A 19,122-nucleotide genomic window follows, 5' to 3' on the forward strand; every position below is an offset into this window, starting at 1 on the left:
CAATACAGGAATTCTTATCAACATGGGAGACCTCTACAGTGCTTGGTGAAGGGAACCAAGCCATTCAACTTGACTACTGCATATTACTGCGGTGTAATGCAGAGGTATGAAGATCAGCCAATATTCAGACTTGACTATTTTCAGTGAATTCTGACTTGCGATTAAGGAAGTAGATATCAATAAAAGTCACTTTCCTCTTCTAAGAGTTGAGATTTATTTTTCAAGGCTTCAGAAAAAAAAAAAAAATCAGTTTTCTTCAATGAAGAGACTCCATTGATGCGTTGCAGCACTTTTCTATTTAGTGAAAACGATGTCAATGATTCAATCCTTCAGCAGCTAGTTACCAAGTCAGGATATTCAAAGACTATTTTCTCATTGTTGGGATGAAAAACATATCCACCGGTCTTTTGGGAAGCTGAGAAAACTGTAACCACTGGAATCAACATTTTGGTCTAGCCTTCTCACCATCATATTAATTAAAAAGTAAGCTAACATCCCCCCAATTCCACCAGCAGCTTTTGTTAGAAAGCTTGGGGCATTTTTAGGTTCTAACAATCTTTAAGTCTGTGAGACCTACAGCTGATTGTGCTGCAAAACTTTCAGTGTGTTTTCGTTCGAGCCTGATTGGCCTCTCTGCAATTGTTGGAGAGACTGGAAAAGAGGGCTGGAAATCTTCCTTATGATCTGTCCCATGAGTTCATTTTTATGATGACTGTGACAGACAGAGAGGGCCAAAGCCCAAGGTGAAGCTCCAGGACTAGAAGAACCTGGTCTTGCATCACCACTATTTGAAACAGAACCAGAGAATCCAGACTGAATAAAGAAAGTCTGCTCTAATTTGCTGAGCTACTTAAGAGTCAAGTCTTGCCATGAAATACGCATCACATCCTAAACACGCTCACATGATCATCACAGCATCATCCCAAGTCCACTTCTCGTGTCCCTTTGTCCTACACTATGGAAATAAATCAGACACCAACTACTTGCTGTATGTCTACACTGGTTAGGGATTTGGGATTACAGAAGCAAGTGCTAGAAACCTAGAAGAATTATTGAGACGAACTTGCTACTACCATCTTCTCCTTATGTCAAACAGCTATCACACTGCAGCTGCTATGCAAAATAAACAAGGCTCAGACAGGAGGAAAGGATTTATCACAGCAGTTCTAGGAGAAAACATTGCGATTCAGATATTTTTCTTCCAGAGTAGTAGCAAAACCAAAACCTAACCTGGTAGAGCTTATCTTCAGCTCTTCACTCACCACGATTTTTTCGGGAACAAACTGCAATGCTATGCTAGAGCTGTACGTGCCAATTTCTGACAGCACACAAATACTTACACTTTCCAGGTCATCAGTAAAGGCTGAGCTGCCTTACAGCAAACAGCTGGAGGCTGAGACAACATACACCTTTGTCTCTACCAAGTATAAATTCAGATTTCAAGGTACTAATGTGATATACTGACAGATATTGCAAGTCTGTGGCTATAATGTTCAGAAGCAGGGCACAATTTGGGTCACAGCAAGAATGTGGAGTCCATCACATTGACAAATGGAGTTCAAACACATGAAAGTAAAGGAGACAGCAGCAATGTTACCTTTAGAATTCATGTTGCAGTAGATGCTGCCTTGCAGACCTCTAGACTCAAGACATACAGCTGGCATCATATACAAACCCACGACCACTACTGTCTGCAGAGGTTTACATATAAAACCAAGGCATTTATGGATAACCCAGAAATCCATCCAGTTCTTTGACCTCTGCCAGAATGCCAAAAGCATACCTGCTGACATCAACCATGATGATTTCTCATGATTTCTGATTCTCACTTTCAAATGGCAACAAGCAAGTAACTAGCTGGCTCCAGTCATGCCAAAGCTGGGTTTAGATGCATTACCTACAAATAAAACATGTAGAATCAATTTAACCAAGAACTGAGCCATGTACTATTATAATGCTTTCAGTACAGTAAACTTATTTCTTCCACTCAAGTTCTCATTATAATGGAACCTTTAAGTAAAACAGGGATTTTGCCTTGAAATTGTTGCCACAACTTAAATACTTCTAGCATAACCTTTCCCATGATGGGATATCATGATCTTATCTACCATACCCAAAGGCATTTAGATACACTAACAGTACATTTGCATTTCAACAATATTTACAGCTCATGTACTACTGTCAATCTGTACCAATAACAAGTCACATAGCTGTTCTTAAATCCTCCTTTCACAAAAAGGCGTCTCAAAATTTCCACACATACTTAGAAGTATGGCCAAGCTTGTTTGTTTATGTTTTGTTCTGTTTCTTATGTTCTTTGTTCTGTTCTTTCTCCTGATCACAACAGTGTAATTAATTGTTTTATAGTGGGCCTACCTCTGTTTCTGTGACAACTGCAGCTATAAAACAGCTCAAGAACTTCCAGAGAAGCACATGAATTAGTTTTGTTGTCAGGGCTTCTCTTGACAACAGCCAAATATTCTTTAACTCGGAGCCAACCATAACTGATAAGCTAAAATTCAAAGCGCACACAAAGCAGGGATCAATGCTTCACAAGACATTTTTCCACTTCTAAATACAAAGGTTCTGGATGGAAACATATGTAATACTTTTAGTCATTTTCCTCAAAAGCAGCACAGCACTGTATCAACAGAATCACTGCATGTACGGAGATGAAGGAGCACTGAAGTCCAACAGCTCTACAATAAGTCCTCAATTCCAAAAAGCAGAAGGCACCAAGCGAGTGAAAAGTTGTTGTACTGCTACCTCCACCTTTCTGCATCCGAAACAAGTGCAGTTATATGTCTTTTATTACAGTAAAAGCAAACTTAGGGAAAGGGAAAAAAAAAGATTATTCAAGTTTTTCAGAGTACTGCTCTGAATTTATTGCTACTGCCTGCAGCATTCACAAGTGCAAGTTTTCACAGCAGGGCAAGATTGGTCTACAGCACTGTGACAAAGGAAACTCCCTTCTAAAAATTTGCACACATCAGGAAAATGATTCAGAAAACAGCTGTTCCACAAAACCACACAGAAAACACTCTTCCAGGGTAATCACTATGCCTGGAAGGGGTCTGTTCTGGAAGAAGAAATAACTAACGGAGCCCCTGACGCTTGTGGCTGCTTATGAAAGAAAAACACAGATGAAACTATTGTGACCTCTTGTCACTACCCCCATACCTCTGAAAGGAATCTGCATTCCTGCAAATAGGTTGGTGCAAGTCAGTTACTAACACTTCTCCATCATTTAATTTTCAGGCTAGGTCCCTTCCAACTAGGGCCATTCTGCGATTCTGTTAGTATAATTCACGACCAAAAAAGTTCAGCAATTTAAATTAAGCCTATCCATCCCTATTTTAGTATAGACTTCTTAGAGGTAAGCTGCAGTGTGTTCTTTAGGAAAGCTCCCTAATTCCAGCCTAGCTGCTATTGCACAAGGCAAGTACTTGAGAGAGAAATATCTTTCCAACCAGGACTTCAAATAATAATTAGCAATGTCATGCCCTTATTCAGAAAAATCAGCCCTCTTGACCCTTGAGCTAGAGCAAGCCTGTGTGTGTCCAAAGCAATTCAGGGCAAGCAAAACCAAAACCCAGACATTTATGCACATGATTGAGTATCACTATGTGAACTACACCTATGGGATGGTGCCAGGAGAAAGAGCAAACAGAACTTTTGTGACACAAAAGTTGTCCTTCCTCATTACACTCAGCAAAAGGAAGGGATGCTTATACATTACAAACATCATCTTTGAAAGAGCCAGGAGAGAAAAAACTACAGCTCATTTCAATGACCACTTTGCAACAGCTTTCAGATCACCCCAGGAGCAATGCTAATTAATGGAAGGCTTAGAGAAGGGCAAGGAGGCAGCTATCCTCTCTTCATTTGTAACACCACCACCTAAGCAAGTCCTTCTGCCACTTGACACATGAAAACGTGATTAAGTCATGTTATGATATCAGCGCTCTCTTGCAGAAGTCATGTTGAAGAAATTTGAAGGACTTCTGCCTTGTGATCACCATGAGGAGCTATATAACACAAGCATTAACAAACTCAATTAATTTTGCCTAATCTAAGTGGCCAAAATCAAACCTGAAGGGCTTTGTTTCTCAAGGAAATCATATTACTTCATAGGAATAACTTCAACAATTTGGTGATCCACAAAATAATGCTACAGGTTAACACAGTTTAGAAATAAATTACTGTAATGCAAAGATTGTATAAACATTGCATAAAATCACATTATGATAAAGGCAAATTTATGCCTTTGCATATGCGTGTCTTTGCTACAGAGTGAGTGGCCTCTGCTACAGCCTGCAAGCAGTACAGGGGAAGCTTGAAAAACTCTCCCATAGCTCTTCTACACTTGAAATGTTGCATGCACTGTGCTGCAAAGCATTTTCAGGTGGCTCTTTTCTTTCCTCGTTGTACATCAGTACCTCTGTAATGATCACATCTATCACTTTCCTGGAACCTCATCAGCATTTTGAACATCTTCATGCAATTATGTTCAACAAACTCTCCCTGCTCCTTAACTTTTTTTTTTTTTTTTTCATACTTCCCCATTCCGAATTTTTAATTGTTTTTTAAAATAAAGTAGTGCAGTATATACCAATGCTAAGAAATCACTTAGTAGGAGCACACAGAACAAGGAAATACCCTAGGCAAAGCCATGAGAAGCCCTCACTGTGGATTAACATCTCTGGCCACAGGGTGCCTCTGCTGCTCAACAAATACCCAGAAGCTGAGCAAATAGTTTCTGCTGGTTAATCACCAGCTGGAATCCACAAACTGTGCTTGTATGAGCTGAAATCGATCGGCTCAGGATAAATGCAGACCAATATTTGATCATCCTGAAGTGCTCTCATTAGCTGCGTTTGTCCATCCTATAGAAACAATGCTTGCCTAATTCAGACAAGGAATTCATTTATTCTGTGCTACAGAAAGAGAGCTGGGCTGCCAGGATTTGCATGTACTTCTGAGGACAGTGAGTTTTGACTGAATTTCTGTAATACAAACCACCTTAGCAGCAACATTGTTCACACAGCCTTTAGCATTTCTGAACTTCCACCATCTACTCACCACGGCTCCTCAATCTAGTTTTGGGTTTGCGATTATGCTGAGGCTGAAAAGTACTGCAGGGTTGCAGTACTTTAGCTGGTTGTGTGGGATGCGTCCAGTTCAATCTCAATGGAAGAAGTGCCTCACTTAGGAAAACTTGCCCAGGTTAGCACCTCCACTATCTCTATCTTATGGCATAAGCTCTACTTTAACTAGTTAACAAAGCGACTGCAAACACAGCATAAAACCTAGCAGTCACCTAAAAACTTTCCATGTCACTGGAAAAAAAAAATACCATGTTTCAAAGAAACAATTTCGTCAAATTTCATTTACTGCACTGCGTATTCTTCCACAGACATGTGATTTGCTGACCACTAAAGTATACAATTTCTAAACAGTCTAAAGTTACGGGTTACTTAAAACACTGCATCTATATACTCCTCCCTGAAGACAAAGCAAAGCCCAACCTCTAACACATTGTTCCTTTCTGGGTGATTAATCACTAGTATGGAGGTTTAAAATTTATTTCTAACATATCAGAACTACGGAAGTTGAACAAAGAACATGATTAAAGAGGCAACACAATGCAATCAAAGCAAGCAGACACTCAAGCTCTGAAAAAGACACTTCACTAACTCTTTATTTCAAGAGTTCAAATCATCTTTGCACACACACAGGACTTCCATCGAGTTCAACAGGAGCTGTGTAGCCGTAGTGAGTGCAGCAATGGTACCCTACTGGCACGAACATTTCTGGACATAAAGCTTTGCAGTTGCATATACGATTTACAACAGCCAGTTTTGTATTGAATGCTTACTGACACTGAACGCAAAAAGCTGCTAATGCTCGGTATGAGTATCCTTCATTCCACTTTATAGTGCAGCACCAAGCCTTACCTTATTTATAAAGAAGGCTTTCAGCAAAGAAGAGTATATTTTCTATTCATATGCATCAGCTTGCTTTTTAAAGAAGTTTATGCTAAAAAGGCCTCCTTCACATTCAGAGCAAGGTATAAAATGCATTTAAAAGTAAAGAAACTGCACTACACAAACAGAAGACAAGCTGTTTGGAGCAAACCTCTTTACATTTACACACTGACAAATGCACACAGAAGCATAGGTGTATGTAAACGAAGACAATCTGCTTCGGAAATCCTACACCCAACCTGGAGTCAGGTTGCAGAGGTTGGGTGTGTGAGTGGAAGACCCAGTTCTGCAGAGCGCTGTGAGGACCTGCAGAGTTTTTCATCAGGAGAGCATGGCACTGGAAACAGAGCGATCCCTGAAAAGGAGCCTGTGCAGACAACCCCTGCACTCCCGTTTTCTGACAGTTTCTCCGAGGCTCCCCCATGACTGTCAGGTCTAAATGGAAAGCTCCAGAGAACGGAAGTTAGGCATTTAGGTTTAGACTAGATATCAAATGCAATCAGACACTGCTGCCAGCCAGGTTCTCGAAGAAGACAGACAATTTGTAACACATGCTCCCTTCACATGACACCCTGCGATTACAAGACTCAAGACACATATATTACTATTACCTCAACACACGCCAGTGTCTTGCTGCCAAGTTATTCAGCTGCTGAGGATGGACTTGTAGGACAAAGTAATATATCATGACTAGCTACAAATGAGTAAAGAACCACCACCCCCTTTCCCATGAAATCCAAAATAAAACCCATCATCTTTAATTCCAGACAGCCCACGAATCTCAATTTTCTTCTAGAGGGAAAAGTGATCACTGCACGATAGGGTTTTATTTTCTTTTCCTCCCCTCTCTTTTCTCCTTACATTTGCTAACTCAAAATTCAATGTCAGAAAAAATATATATATATTTAGTCAGAAGTATGTCAGTTACATTTTTATTAACCTACTCCAAGAGAAAAGCTTCAGGGATTCACCATACAAGTATAAAACCCCTTTCAAACAGCTAGGGGTTACCATATTCATCCCAGCAGTCAATCGATGCAGTAAAAAAAAATTAAAATACTGAAAATGGATGCTTTTCCCCTCTTCCACATGTCCAGTGATCGCTCTGTTACAGCGTGATGAGGTCTACCAGGTTGCCTTTAGGAGGGGTCATGTTGTCCGGAAAGAAGTTGACTAATGTGTCAAACAGCTGAGTTCTCTGCGCATAAGTGTGATCAACATCTGAAAATCCTGGGGGAGGAAAAAAAAAAAGGAAAGCAAGTCAGTGCTTACTACTTTAAATGCTCAGTTTAGCTGTGGAATACACCAGCTTTCCATTCTAAATGGAAGTTAATTATCTGCCACATTTTTGTCCCTGACTACAGCCCAGTTAACATCTATAGCATCGTACTAATAAAGCTGCCAGCTTCTCATCCCACTACTGTATGCGTGTAAGCACATCGAGTTCATGTCATCCCAAGCCAGCACTGAAATCAAAACACCATAAAAAGTAGTAGGCAAACTGGCTGTCAAGTTTGTGGACAGTCCTGAAGAAACCAAGGAAGCAAAAGTCCTCAGGGAACTGCTCTGATGTCCCAGAAAATAAGATTCATGTAGCTATTTTTATTTGGTGCCTCATTTCTTCTGTCCTCAGGCCCTCCTCATTATCTCATGACTGCCTTAGCCAGAACTGGTACTCACACTGCCCATAGTTTTTCTTGAGACAAGCTCTACTGATGGTTGGAGTCCCGAGTTAAGAGCTGCTGTTTAATTGCTGGGCTGCACTGCGGACGCAGCCTGCATCTTGGCACAAGGTCTCTGCAAAATCATTTTGTGAAGTGCCTCCTCCTGACAGGGGAGGGTTTAGTCTACCACAGCAGCATTGTTTATCCAAATCCTCATACTTAAACCATCAACAGCAAGAACAATAGAGTGGGCATACAACAATTTCCTCTGCTTTGTACTACTTAAACCACTGGTATCTCGAAGGAATGCTTTTTAATTCACTTTTCAGTTAATCAAAGTCAACCAAGTTAATCAAACCAAGGGGGGTTGGTTGTTGTTTTATTTTAGCAGCACCACTTGATGCATGTATCCTCCAATCTTTAAAGACAATCTCTGAATACAGCACTGTATTGTAGAACGCAGTGGTGTTAATGTGGGAAAAACTAAATCATCTTTCAGATTACTGAGAACTAGGAAAGGGGAAAAACAAAATCAAAACACTCCTCTGAAAACTAGCATTTACTTCCCTTAAAAAAACATTTTAAACAACAGCATGAACTAGGTAGCACTCCCCAAAGTCAGCAATGCTTCTTCATCCAGCAGGGCAGATAATGCAGGCCTTTTCCTTCCCTCAATTTCTTCCATAGGGATTTACATGGTTTGTCAAAATTGAAGCAATCCCTGCTCCTAGCTGGAGCCCAGCAGCTGGCTGGCAACACAGTTACAAGAATGCAAATTATGCCAATAGTCTTCCTATAGCCTGCCCAGGATTAATATCTGAACTGTTTAAAGCAGTTAACTGGATAGAATAGCAAAACAAATTAATGGCTTTGGCTCAGAGCTCCTGTTTTCAGACTTACATGCCACTGCTTTCTTCACTCTTGACATCCTGCCCAAAATACTCATTTTGCAAAGAACACAATGAACTAAACTACTCCAGGAATTGCAATTATCCCAGCAAACAGAGACGTAGCCATGCTGTGAGATTCCAAAGTGACATGACAAGATCCTGACCAAAACTTCTGTTTATTTGGGCAACAGTAACGCATCAAATGTAATAAGAGACACAAAACGATCCCCAGAGGCATGGATTTAAAAGCACTGGTGACAGATGTTTTAAATATGGGCTCAAGGCTTTGGGCACTGGTCATTATACTCTTTCAAATGCCTATGCATTTTCAAACTGAAAAAGGCTCACGATACTCATAAGAGCATGATATTTAAAAAAAAAATGCATACAGAAGAAACTAACAGTAATGATCTTTAGGAGAGGGAACATTCTTCATGCAATTCCTCTGATACACAATACTCACCAAGAGTGGTGAAATCCGAGCCAGACTTAAATAATGCTGAGGCAAGAAGCTGAAACTGGAAAACACAAGGTGGAAGAAGAAAGAAAAAAAATGCTGTTAACTGCATTGGCAAAAAACAAACAAACAAACAAAAAAAACCAAAAACAACCAACAAACAGTGGCCGTAGAGTTGCTGGGTTTTCTCTGCATAATCCTTAAAACTACTGTTGCATGCACGTGAGTAACAGTGGACAGTGCTCTCATATGAACAACACAGCTTAGCAGCACATGGTAAATGTTTTCTTGTAGAGGTCTGACTTAGACCAGCAGTGAAAGGGTACCTGGTACAGTGCAGCATGAACTGTTTTAACACACCAAAAGCTTTACATTTTGATAACCTTTCTGAAGAACAGCTCATATCACAAGCTTGTTTGAGGCTTAAAAAGTTTTAAAAAAAGTTCCATACTTGGGAATATCAGAATCCAGAGTAAAAGTGGATTAAGTAACACATTCATATTCTCCCCTAACTTCTTAACAATAGACAGTGAATACTAGCTTCCTTTGCGCCCAGCTGCTGTTTTCAGTTCCTCATGTTGAAGCAAAGCTCAGTGCTTTGTCATGTATCTTCAAAAAACTAGCCAATCCTTAAAGGCTTGTAATGTTTTGTCTCCTCTCTGTCTATTTTATGTATGGTGATACAGCCCAAAGAAAGAAGCATAAAATATGTAAAGGAAAGGAGTGGGGAGAACACCAGAAATTAGATGCTGATCAGTTTAATTTCAGAAATAAAAAAGGGGAACAATGTAGATGACAAGTAGCAATCAATGTTGATTTAGCAATAAGATGTATCACATCAGTCTGATTTCGTCTACAATAGGGCAGCAGGCCATAGGGATGGAACATGGGACTCATTTTTTTTTAATCTCGACTTTCATTGGACATCAAATGCTTTTCTATGATATTTAAGGTAAATTAGTGAGGAATCACAGAGATTAAGCTAGCAGGGAATAACAAATAGGCCAAGTAACTTTACTGGAGGTAGTCATGAGTGGTTTGATATCAAAACAGAACCATGAATCACAGAAGAGGAACAGGGCCTGGTCTGAAAGCAGAGGACACGTTCATTCAGCCCACAGACCTCGTGCCATGCTTATATTGCCAGCATGGAAGCAGTCATGCTTCAGACTGTTTTTCTGTTTCATCCAGGCTATAACGATGGCTCAAGATGCAATGCACTAGGGTCAAGTGCAAATCAACAAACCTAGAATAATCAGTCATACAAAACAGAACTGCAAAAATACATTTGCAAGCTGTAATAGATCACTGTCAGCCTATTGCAAAAATAACAAATACAGCAGAAAACGAATGAAAAGGAGTCAGGTCTTCAAGTAAATCAAGTACTCCCACTGTTCCAAGGCTTGTAAATTCTCATTTACAACATGGCAACAAACTCTGAACACCTTGTATCAATTAGCAGCATATTGGGAAAGTGCTAGAAAAATCAAGTGGTTTAAAAATCAAGCTCTGTCAATACAGTTTAAAGAGTCAGGGTTGCACAGTCTCCACAGAGGAATGCCCAAGGATGAAAGAGCAATGAGTCGCAAATGTAAAAGGCATTTACGAAAAGGTAAACCTACAACTAAGTGCAAGAACAAAAAAAACCTTCAGCAAAATTCAATCTGCCATCAAGATAAAAGCAGACATGCTGCAGTGTGTCAGACTAAACTTGTAAATTTTTATGGAGGCTATCACAGGAAGAGATTAAGAGAGGCATTTAAGAACAAGTTGGGAAGATACAGAATTGACAAATTGTAGAATAGGGGGGATGAAGTTGATCAAATACCCTCAGTGAGAGGTCTGATTACACAGAATCAAAAGGGACTGCATTGCTACTCATGTACTTCACTGCGATCAAAACTTGTAAGACTTGCTTGGCCCTGCACCAGTAACATCCTTAAGCAGAAGCCCAGTTTAAATAGCTCCAAAAGGTTCCAATAAAACCAGTGGCCAAATCCATTGTGCTTGTGATACAAAGTGCTATCTTCCTCTTGCAAACAAGTGCCTTACTGGCCTGCTGCCAAGCTGCCTGGTGACACACTAAGCCAGCTCTGTGGGGACAATGCAGACATCACATGCTTTGAGGGATTCCCCCTCCTCTCCCAGTGACCACAGCCACCCAGCCAGAAAGAGAAGTAAACCCCAGCTGGGGCTGGGCTTCAGGTACTCAGTTCCTAGAGATCAAATAACACAATCCAGGTAGTAACCTGCTGAACTGAGACCAAAAATCAGTTGAAAAGACCCTTCGCCAAGTATTCTACTCTTTACGCACTCTGAGTGATGAATATCTGCTGCTATGAGTTCTTTTCTAGCCTCTGGGGAAAGGAGTATCTTTTCTCTTTCACTGATGCCACTGCAGTAGAGTTAACCTTGAGAGCTGTGTTTACTTTTGCTTTAAAATGATACTGTATGCGTCATTTCACATTTAAAAAGCACTTCTTTTTGAAAGAAAAGTCAAGCAGGTGTGTTATCAACATCAATTATGGACAGCACTGAAGCTTTATGCTGGCACACCACATTTGCATTAAAATACCAACTATACAATGTTCTCCTAAAAGACCCCCATTTTTTTCCCCAATGCATAAGATTGCTACTGCTAAGTGAAGACCATGTCTCTTACACACCATTCATAGCATATATCCAATGCAACTTTTTTTTCTCATATACTTCTGAACACACTATAAAAAAAATAATTTCTGCATGAGTTTTTCTGTTAATTGATATCCTATCAGATAGTATTTCATATTTGGCTTCATTCTGGGTCCCCAGTATGAAATTATCATCTTTTTTTTTCTTTCCCAAAAACATTTTGCTTTAAGCAGCTTCTACTGAATTCATTTATAGCTAGAAAGAGCAAAGCCCTCAACAGACCACATATCAGATCTCTCCCATCCAGTACCAAAATGAAAGAGCCAATTAATGACCATCTAGGAAAAGTGATTTGCTTAACGTCACATAGCAAATACATTACAGAGGCAGGACCAAAACTCAATTATCCAACAGAAGCATCCAACTGCTTTAATCATGCCACCACCCATTTTTTTCTGACAATCCCTTCACCATGTTGGCTTCATCTATTCCAAATTAAGCCTCCATACAAAAGACAACAGTTTACTTCATTACGCAATTAAGTTCTCTCTCACAGATCCAATCCTCCTTCTAAACTAATGCAAGGGTTTCTCAGAGACAGGGATATAAGACAACTAACATAAGGTTCCACAACCACTTTCAGAGAAAAGCCTAATTAAGACTAAATAATTAATATTAATTCCAGTATTTTCCAACTTCATGTTTCCAGTATTACCATTCTTTAATCAGTTTTACATATTTCACCTAGGTTTCTACCTAAAGCAAAAAACCAATTCCACTGTGTGACAACCCATAAAGGTTTTAATGTATTTGCTGCACATCTCTGCTGTCTGCGCAAAGGGAAGATCAGTAATTCTGTCTGGGATACTCAAGGGGCTGTACAAGTTAGATATAATTCCTCCTCCAGAAGGTCGGCACACCGAGTGCTCAGATCACAGCACAAAGCAGTTTCTCAGCTTTGACCGATTCTGTTGGGATGGCGCCTCATAGTGAAGGCACAAAGAAGAAACAAGAGGCCTACACTGTTTGAGGATGGAGCTGTCACAAGCTGAAGTCTGGGAGGGTTGAACACTTATTTCAAAGACTCCTTGGCTCCAAAACCTCTGCTCCTGCAGCACTCAGAGCCTGAGGCTTTACAAAGAATCACAGCAGGACATGAAGAACAGAAGCGTGCTTTTCTTAGCTCCTTCCTAGAACTATTTTTCCTATTTGGGCTTAAATTTTCCCAGAAATTTCACTCAAATGCAGACTTAAACAATACTTTTGGGCTCTGCTGGCTTTTATCTGGCAATTTTTTTTTTAAAGAAAATGTCTCAAGAATGGAAAGTATAAAGCAGCCTTGAACAGGGGCCTCAACTTGGCCTCCAGGTTCTTGTTCGTTTTCTCCCACAGTCCAAGAAGAATGGATTTCAGCTTTTACTTGCACTTCGTACCTATGTTTTGGCAAGCATGGGAACAAGCTTAAGTTGCTTCTTCACACTAGGCAAGTCTCAGTCTCATTGTCAAAAACGGTCTTGTTCTACTTGGGCAGCACTGGTCATTTTTTTGTAGCCTCTTCATTTCTTCTACAGACTGCAAGTAATGTTTTGGGTTTGATCACTACAGTGTTCAGCTGATCACACACAAGGCTGTGTTCTCTGATGTTTTTATGCTTTAGTAGCATCTATTTTTTCATGATATATACAAGTAAAACACTTGGAATTCATTTGAAATTCCAGTTTCAATCACCCTTATGACTTTAAAGCTTAAATTAGGAAAAAAGCTTCTATTTAGGAAAAAAATTATCACCAAATGCACATCTATTTGTATATGAAATAGAACATTCATTCTGGCAGATTTTTTTTTTTCCAATGTCAAGAACTGCCAGTGTCAGTCTTTTATCTAACTTTCATCTCCTAATGAGCCCGGATGCACAGACAGACTTCCACGTGCTCTGGAAATTTACTCTCCTTGCACACAGTGTCACAGCCAGTAAACAGAAAAGATTCACTGATCTGAAAATGCTGAACTGAAGAGGTTTAAGTGATTTCAAGCAGAAACACAGTTAAAGAGAACTAGATCCGCAATTGCAGGCAACAGCAGAAATATAGTTGACATACAGCTTGTGGCTATTACAATAAGCACCTATGATATACCTACCTGCTAGCAGGCATCTACAGTTTCACAGCGTAGTAATTAAAAAAAAGGAAGTAAAATTATCATCCCGTGAACATTGCTAAAATTCACAACAAAGGAAGGAAAATCTGAGGTATGTTCCTACTGTCAATCATTCATGCTACTTTAAACAAAATTGGTTACTAATGCCAAAGTAAATTTTGAGAACAGCCTGTTTATTTTCTTTGGCATTTAACTCAAAACAGCTGAAGAGACTTGCCTAACTAAGTTTGAAAAAATCACTTCTATTATAAGACAAGTAAGCTTTACCCTGAAGTAAAATTCTGCTTGTAATATCATACCAGTCTATAAAACTGTAACAAAGTCAAGGATAAACTCATTTTGGTCCTTTCCAAAATTAAGAGAAGTACTATAGAGAAGGAGAACAACACGTAAAAGGGAAACTAATTTCTTTAAAATTTGCCATACTTAGAAGCCTTACAGTGTTCACTGGTTGTAGTCCTCATAGAACAAACCAATCAGATACACAGCTCTCAATATTAAGACTATCTCAACTACAAATAAAGACAGAGTACGTAGGTGTCTGTGCTGAAATAAACAATCAAATTGCTGCTTGCAATTTGATATGGAATCCAAAAAGCCTGCGTCAGTCCTCTGGAAAGCACAAGAGCTATTTGAAGATGTAACGCCAGAGCAAAAAGCCAACTCGATGTGATAACCGGAAGGTAAATTGACGTCAACTGGAAATACACCCAGTTACTACCAGTGCTGTGGCTGGCTCTAAGCCTCTGACCCAGCAGATATGTTCCAGTGTAAAAAGCTTTACAAAGTAAAGTTTTGTGACCAGCAAAATTTGCAAAACAACCAAAAAAAAAAATTGTTTAATTTTTTTCCTGGAATTTGTTAAATAATTTTCAGATACCACAGGAATCAAAGCTTTCATTCTGCTGAATGATACGCACTGATTTGGCAGACCTACATGACAGCTATTGAATCCTGCTTGGATCAGGCATTAGGCCTGCAGAGAAAGGAAAGGGTTCAACATATATTCACTTATTTGGCTTGTTCTACTTGAGCTTATATGCTTAGAAGAGAAGACTGTCAGAAGATCTCATTACGGCTTTCCAGTATTTAAAGGGAGATTAAAAGCAGGAAGGAGAACAACTTTTTACACAGGTATAGTGATAGGACAAGGGAGAACAGTTTTAAGCTAAAGGAGGAATGATTCAGATGAGATGTCAGGGGAAAGATTTTCAGTGAGAGTGATGAGGTGCTGGAACAGCTTGCCCTGAGAGGTTATGGATTCCCCATCCCTGGATGTGTTTAAGGCCAGGTTGGATGGGACTCTGTGCGATTTGGTCCAGTACAGCTCATCTAGCAGCTGGCAACCGTGACAGCAGCGAGCTGGAATCTGATGATTCTTTAAGGTCCCTTCCAACTCAAGTTATTTTATGATTCTATGATCATTAATGAGCAGAATACTAGCATGCTCTGTCAAACCTTTATTATTATTTAAACTTTTTATTCTAACTATACTCTGCAAGATACAGCTACTACTTTTCCCCAGAACCTCAGGAGTCCGTGCATTTAGGCAAATTCTTCATTCTTACAGAGTGGACAAATTCAGTACTACACACTGAAATGAGAATATAAGATTATTAAAAGATTCCTTATTTTTACATGTATGCAACATACAGCCTGCTGGTGACAGATACCTGCATGAACTAGAAGGAAAGATGCTCACTGATCATACCACAACACATTCTCTTCAGGCAATAAAAAGGCACACCCAGCCAGCAGATACAAGATCTCTTTAGGAGAAGTTGGCCAAACACACACATGGCTTTCACAGACATGATGAGGCTTCTAGAACACAGATATGCCACAGACAGAAAGGGAAAGTAAAGAGCACAGGACAATTTCACGTCCTGCAGAGAGAGATGGCAGAGAACTTGAAAAGCAAGCAATGGAATTGTCATTTCATGTTATTAGTTATTACAGATTCAAATAATAAAAGTGCTATCATATTTAAAATAGGCATAATTGGCAGAGCCCTCATGAAATATGGGAATTATCTCCTTTTCTAGCTAAGGAAAATGAGGACTATTTGTTCTTTGTCTTTCCTTTGCTAGAAATAGATTTAAAAATCTATGAAAGTACTTGATATGGGACAGTTTCAGCGAGAAATCATCTAACAGAAAACTTATAGGTACAGCAATTTTATTTCATTTGGATCAGAAGTTTATGAAGCCTAACCAGAATTTATAACAATTAAATTTGATCAGTTCCGAGATTCCAATGGTAGTTCATATTTTTTCATTTTATTAACTCTACATTTTTATACTATGCATATGCAAAGTCATTCCACACCAGTGCCTGTACAAAGATCACTTCTTTAGACAAAGTAATGAGTTGAAACCAGATTAAGTGGCTTTATTCAGAGACTCGGCAATGAGCAACAAGAGTCCACTCTCCTACTTCAATTTTATGAAAGGAACTGTCAAATTATTTCCACAGTGAGTAATGCATGAAGAGGGTAAGAACTGAGGACTCCACTTCTTCATCTAACCAATGCTTGTACATTGAAACTGGTTGCCACAAGTTCCAAGTAGACATGAACAGGAGAGTGAAGTCAACCAAACTTATCTGACACTTCACACTATTTCTTTAATTCATTTTGTAAAGTGACACATACTGCAGTAAAGGAATCAAAATAGAAAATGGGAGCAAATTTCTAGAGCAAATCAACGAACAAGTCTACTAGATAACATTCAAAATGCTGAAGAAATAGGAGTTTTAAGGTTAGCGAGTAATGTATATGTGCAATCTGCTTCCAGCAATTCATAAGATGTAGAAGGAAAGCTCTTTCTACCCCCAAGCTATTTGATATTGACAAGCCAAAATGTAAAGTGAATAGGTGGTTTTATTCCTCCTCCACCATGCAACCAACCACAGACTCATGACATTTCAGAGAGTTTACATTTCAATTAAAGTTCCCAAAATACACACGAGTATGCTGGAAATAGAACAAAGGCTTAGTCTTCACTATTATAAGCAGAAATCCTATTTTATCTGGACACATAGTTGTACAATGCCTGTTTCAAAAGTAATATGATCTTTTGTGTGGAGAAAATACAATACAGTGAAGTATCATGTTCCAGTTGAGCTTTTCAAACTGAATATAAACAAAATTTAAGAAACTTAAGATCTGTGCTAGAATGTGAAAGCACAGTACATATTTCTTTATACTTAAGACAAAGATTGTTCATTACCTCTTTTGTCTCCTCAGGGTCTGAGTGATCCACAGTTACATACAAATCATTCTGTAGGTACTTCAGTGCACTAAGAGGATCAGTCTGAGCTTTTTCTTCAAACCTGCAAAGAAGAGATAGAAAACTTAAGTGCAAATACATTCTTCAGGACTAAATACAGCTATTTCTACATAGAGCAAAGCCTACAAAACTTTTAGACAAATACTTCCAAACAATACAGTATTAATGGCAGCTCAGCATCACATTTACTAGGGTATGTGCTGTTAAGGCAGACTGAAACAGAAGAAATAGTTTTTTTTGGAGGGGTGTAAGGAATATTTAGATTCCTGGCCAAATGGAAGCCTGACTAAAATGAAAGATGAAGAATGCTCCCTGCTTCTGCCAGACAACAAAAGAAGGAACAATGGGAATAAAAATCCTCAGATTCAATGACTTGACATTCCACCTTTGGAAAGAGCATATAAATGTAAAATTTGGCCATGCATCACCACCATTATTTTCTCATTTTCTTTTAATAAGGGGAAACATTAACTGCTGCAAATTCCTGAAGAAACACATACAGCCAGAACAAGATTATGGGCTCAGCACTCTCGATGAGGAGAGCTGCTTCCCTAGAGTACTGAATTGGGTAAATAAGTCTGGAAATGATGAGGTTTAAAATTACCTATTTTCCTCCTACCATCTATCTGCTGAGCGCAGTATTATACGCTGTTGCCTTCTAAATCACTAATACACAGTTATCAAGTCTTTCCATGAAAATAGCTTAGATAATTCTAAATGACAGTGACGAGAACCTTAAAAACTATGTTCTCAGTCATATATCAAATGTCATAGAAGAACACAAGGTCTTTTATTTGTAAGTCACACTGAATAGATTTCAAACTATCTGACTGGTAGCAATGGACATCTGTAACTTGAATTTTCAATTCATTTCAAGATCTGGACTTAAGTCCCAAAAAGGAAAGATTATGACTGTTACCTGATTTACATGACAATTTGGTAATTAAACATTATTACTTCCAACCAGTCAAACAGATACTCTTATATGATACTGCCACAGTCCAGAGAACTCCAGCAAAGCAGCCATCATACCAGTTCCTAGCTGGTACATTCGGTTCCCTGATGTATGCCAAGAAACAGGAACACAGTGCATAAAATCCAAGCTTCTGCCAGACAATATGTAGCAATGTTTTCTTTTAGTGCAACTTAATCAAGTGAAAACATGTAACGCAGAGTTGTTTCTGGAGGCAGTACAGATGTATTTGCATACAACCACAGCGGTTAGTAAACCTCCCAGATTACTGGCAAGATTTTGATTTGTACTTGTAGGGATTCACAAATATTGCATTGCTAACCTGCAAAAGGCCTCACCCAGAAAGTCTACTACAGCAATTTGCTTGCTACCTCAGAAGTTAAAAAAAAAAGTAAAAACTGACCCTTGACCTCCAACTTTTGGCAGAACCAAAGTATTCTCATCAAGAATGCAGAAAGAAGATATATCTATTGCCTTCAAATAATTTGCTGAACCTTGAAAGACTCTTTAACTGTTACAATTTATTGCTTAAGGCAACAGCATGAGCTTGATTTTGAAAAGCTGCTTCCTTAAGTAGCAAATATAAGGTAGGTCTGAAACATCCAGAGTGCAAGTATCGTAGTGCAGATGAATTCCCCATAAGCAAGATCTTTCAAGCGATTCTGAAAGAGAAACACTGATGACCTCACTACAGACAAGTCTCAGATGTGCAAAGGAATTCAGCCCCCAGACTTCATTAACATCCTTGTGAGCTGTCACTATCTCCTAGCACACTGCTTTAAAAAAATACTCTATTTCCTTGGGAGGTGACAGTACACATGTTGATGAGAAGCAGAGTGAAGAAGAAATCTAAAAATTCTCCACAAATCCCCACACGATAGTCAAGACTTATTTTAGCTTCAGAATAACATCATAAAACCAGAGTGAAGCAAATAATTACAATTTTGTCATTTAGATTTGCCCAACAGCTTTTAATATTGAACTATTTTTTCTTAACTATAAATAAACAGGAAATTTGCAAATCGCCATATAATCAGTGAAGTGAAACAACTATTAACAGGATAGAGAGATTT

General features: G+C 39.0%; 1 protein-coding gene across 4 annotated transcripts in view; it reads right to left on the reverse strand.

The window, feature by feature from the left end:
* Positions 1-5,674: 5,674 nt before the first annotated feature.
* Positions 5,675-19,122, reverse strand: part of MKLN1 (muskelin 1) — a 97,814-nt gene continuing 84,366 nt past the window's right edge. For all 4 annotated transcript variants that reach the window (XM_031609737.2, XM_031609736.2, XM_031609739.2 and 1 more), the window contains 3 exons: positions 17,017-17,119; positions 9,005-9,059; positions 5,675-7,217 (listed from right to left, as the gene is read on the reverse strand). In XM_031609737.2, coding sequence (XP_031465597.1) covers positions 7,096-7,217; positions 9,005-9,059; positions 17,017-17,119 — 280 coding nt within the window. In that variant the 3' untranslated portion in view covers positions 5,675-7,095. The remainder of the gene's footprint in view (positions 7,218-9,004; positions 9,060-17,016; positions 17,120-19,122) is intronic.

This window comes from Phasianus colchicus, chromosome 1 (genome assembly GCF_987193195.1).
Source record: "Phasianus colchicus chromosome 1, bPhaCol1.hap1.1, whole genome shotgun sequence".
In the NCBI taxonomy this organism is placed as follows: domain Eukaryota; kingdom Metazoa; phylum Chordata; class Aves; order Galliformes; family Phasianidae; genus Phasianus; species Phasianus colchicus.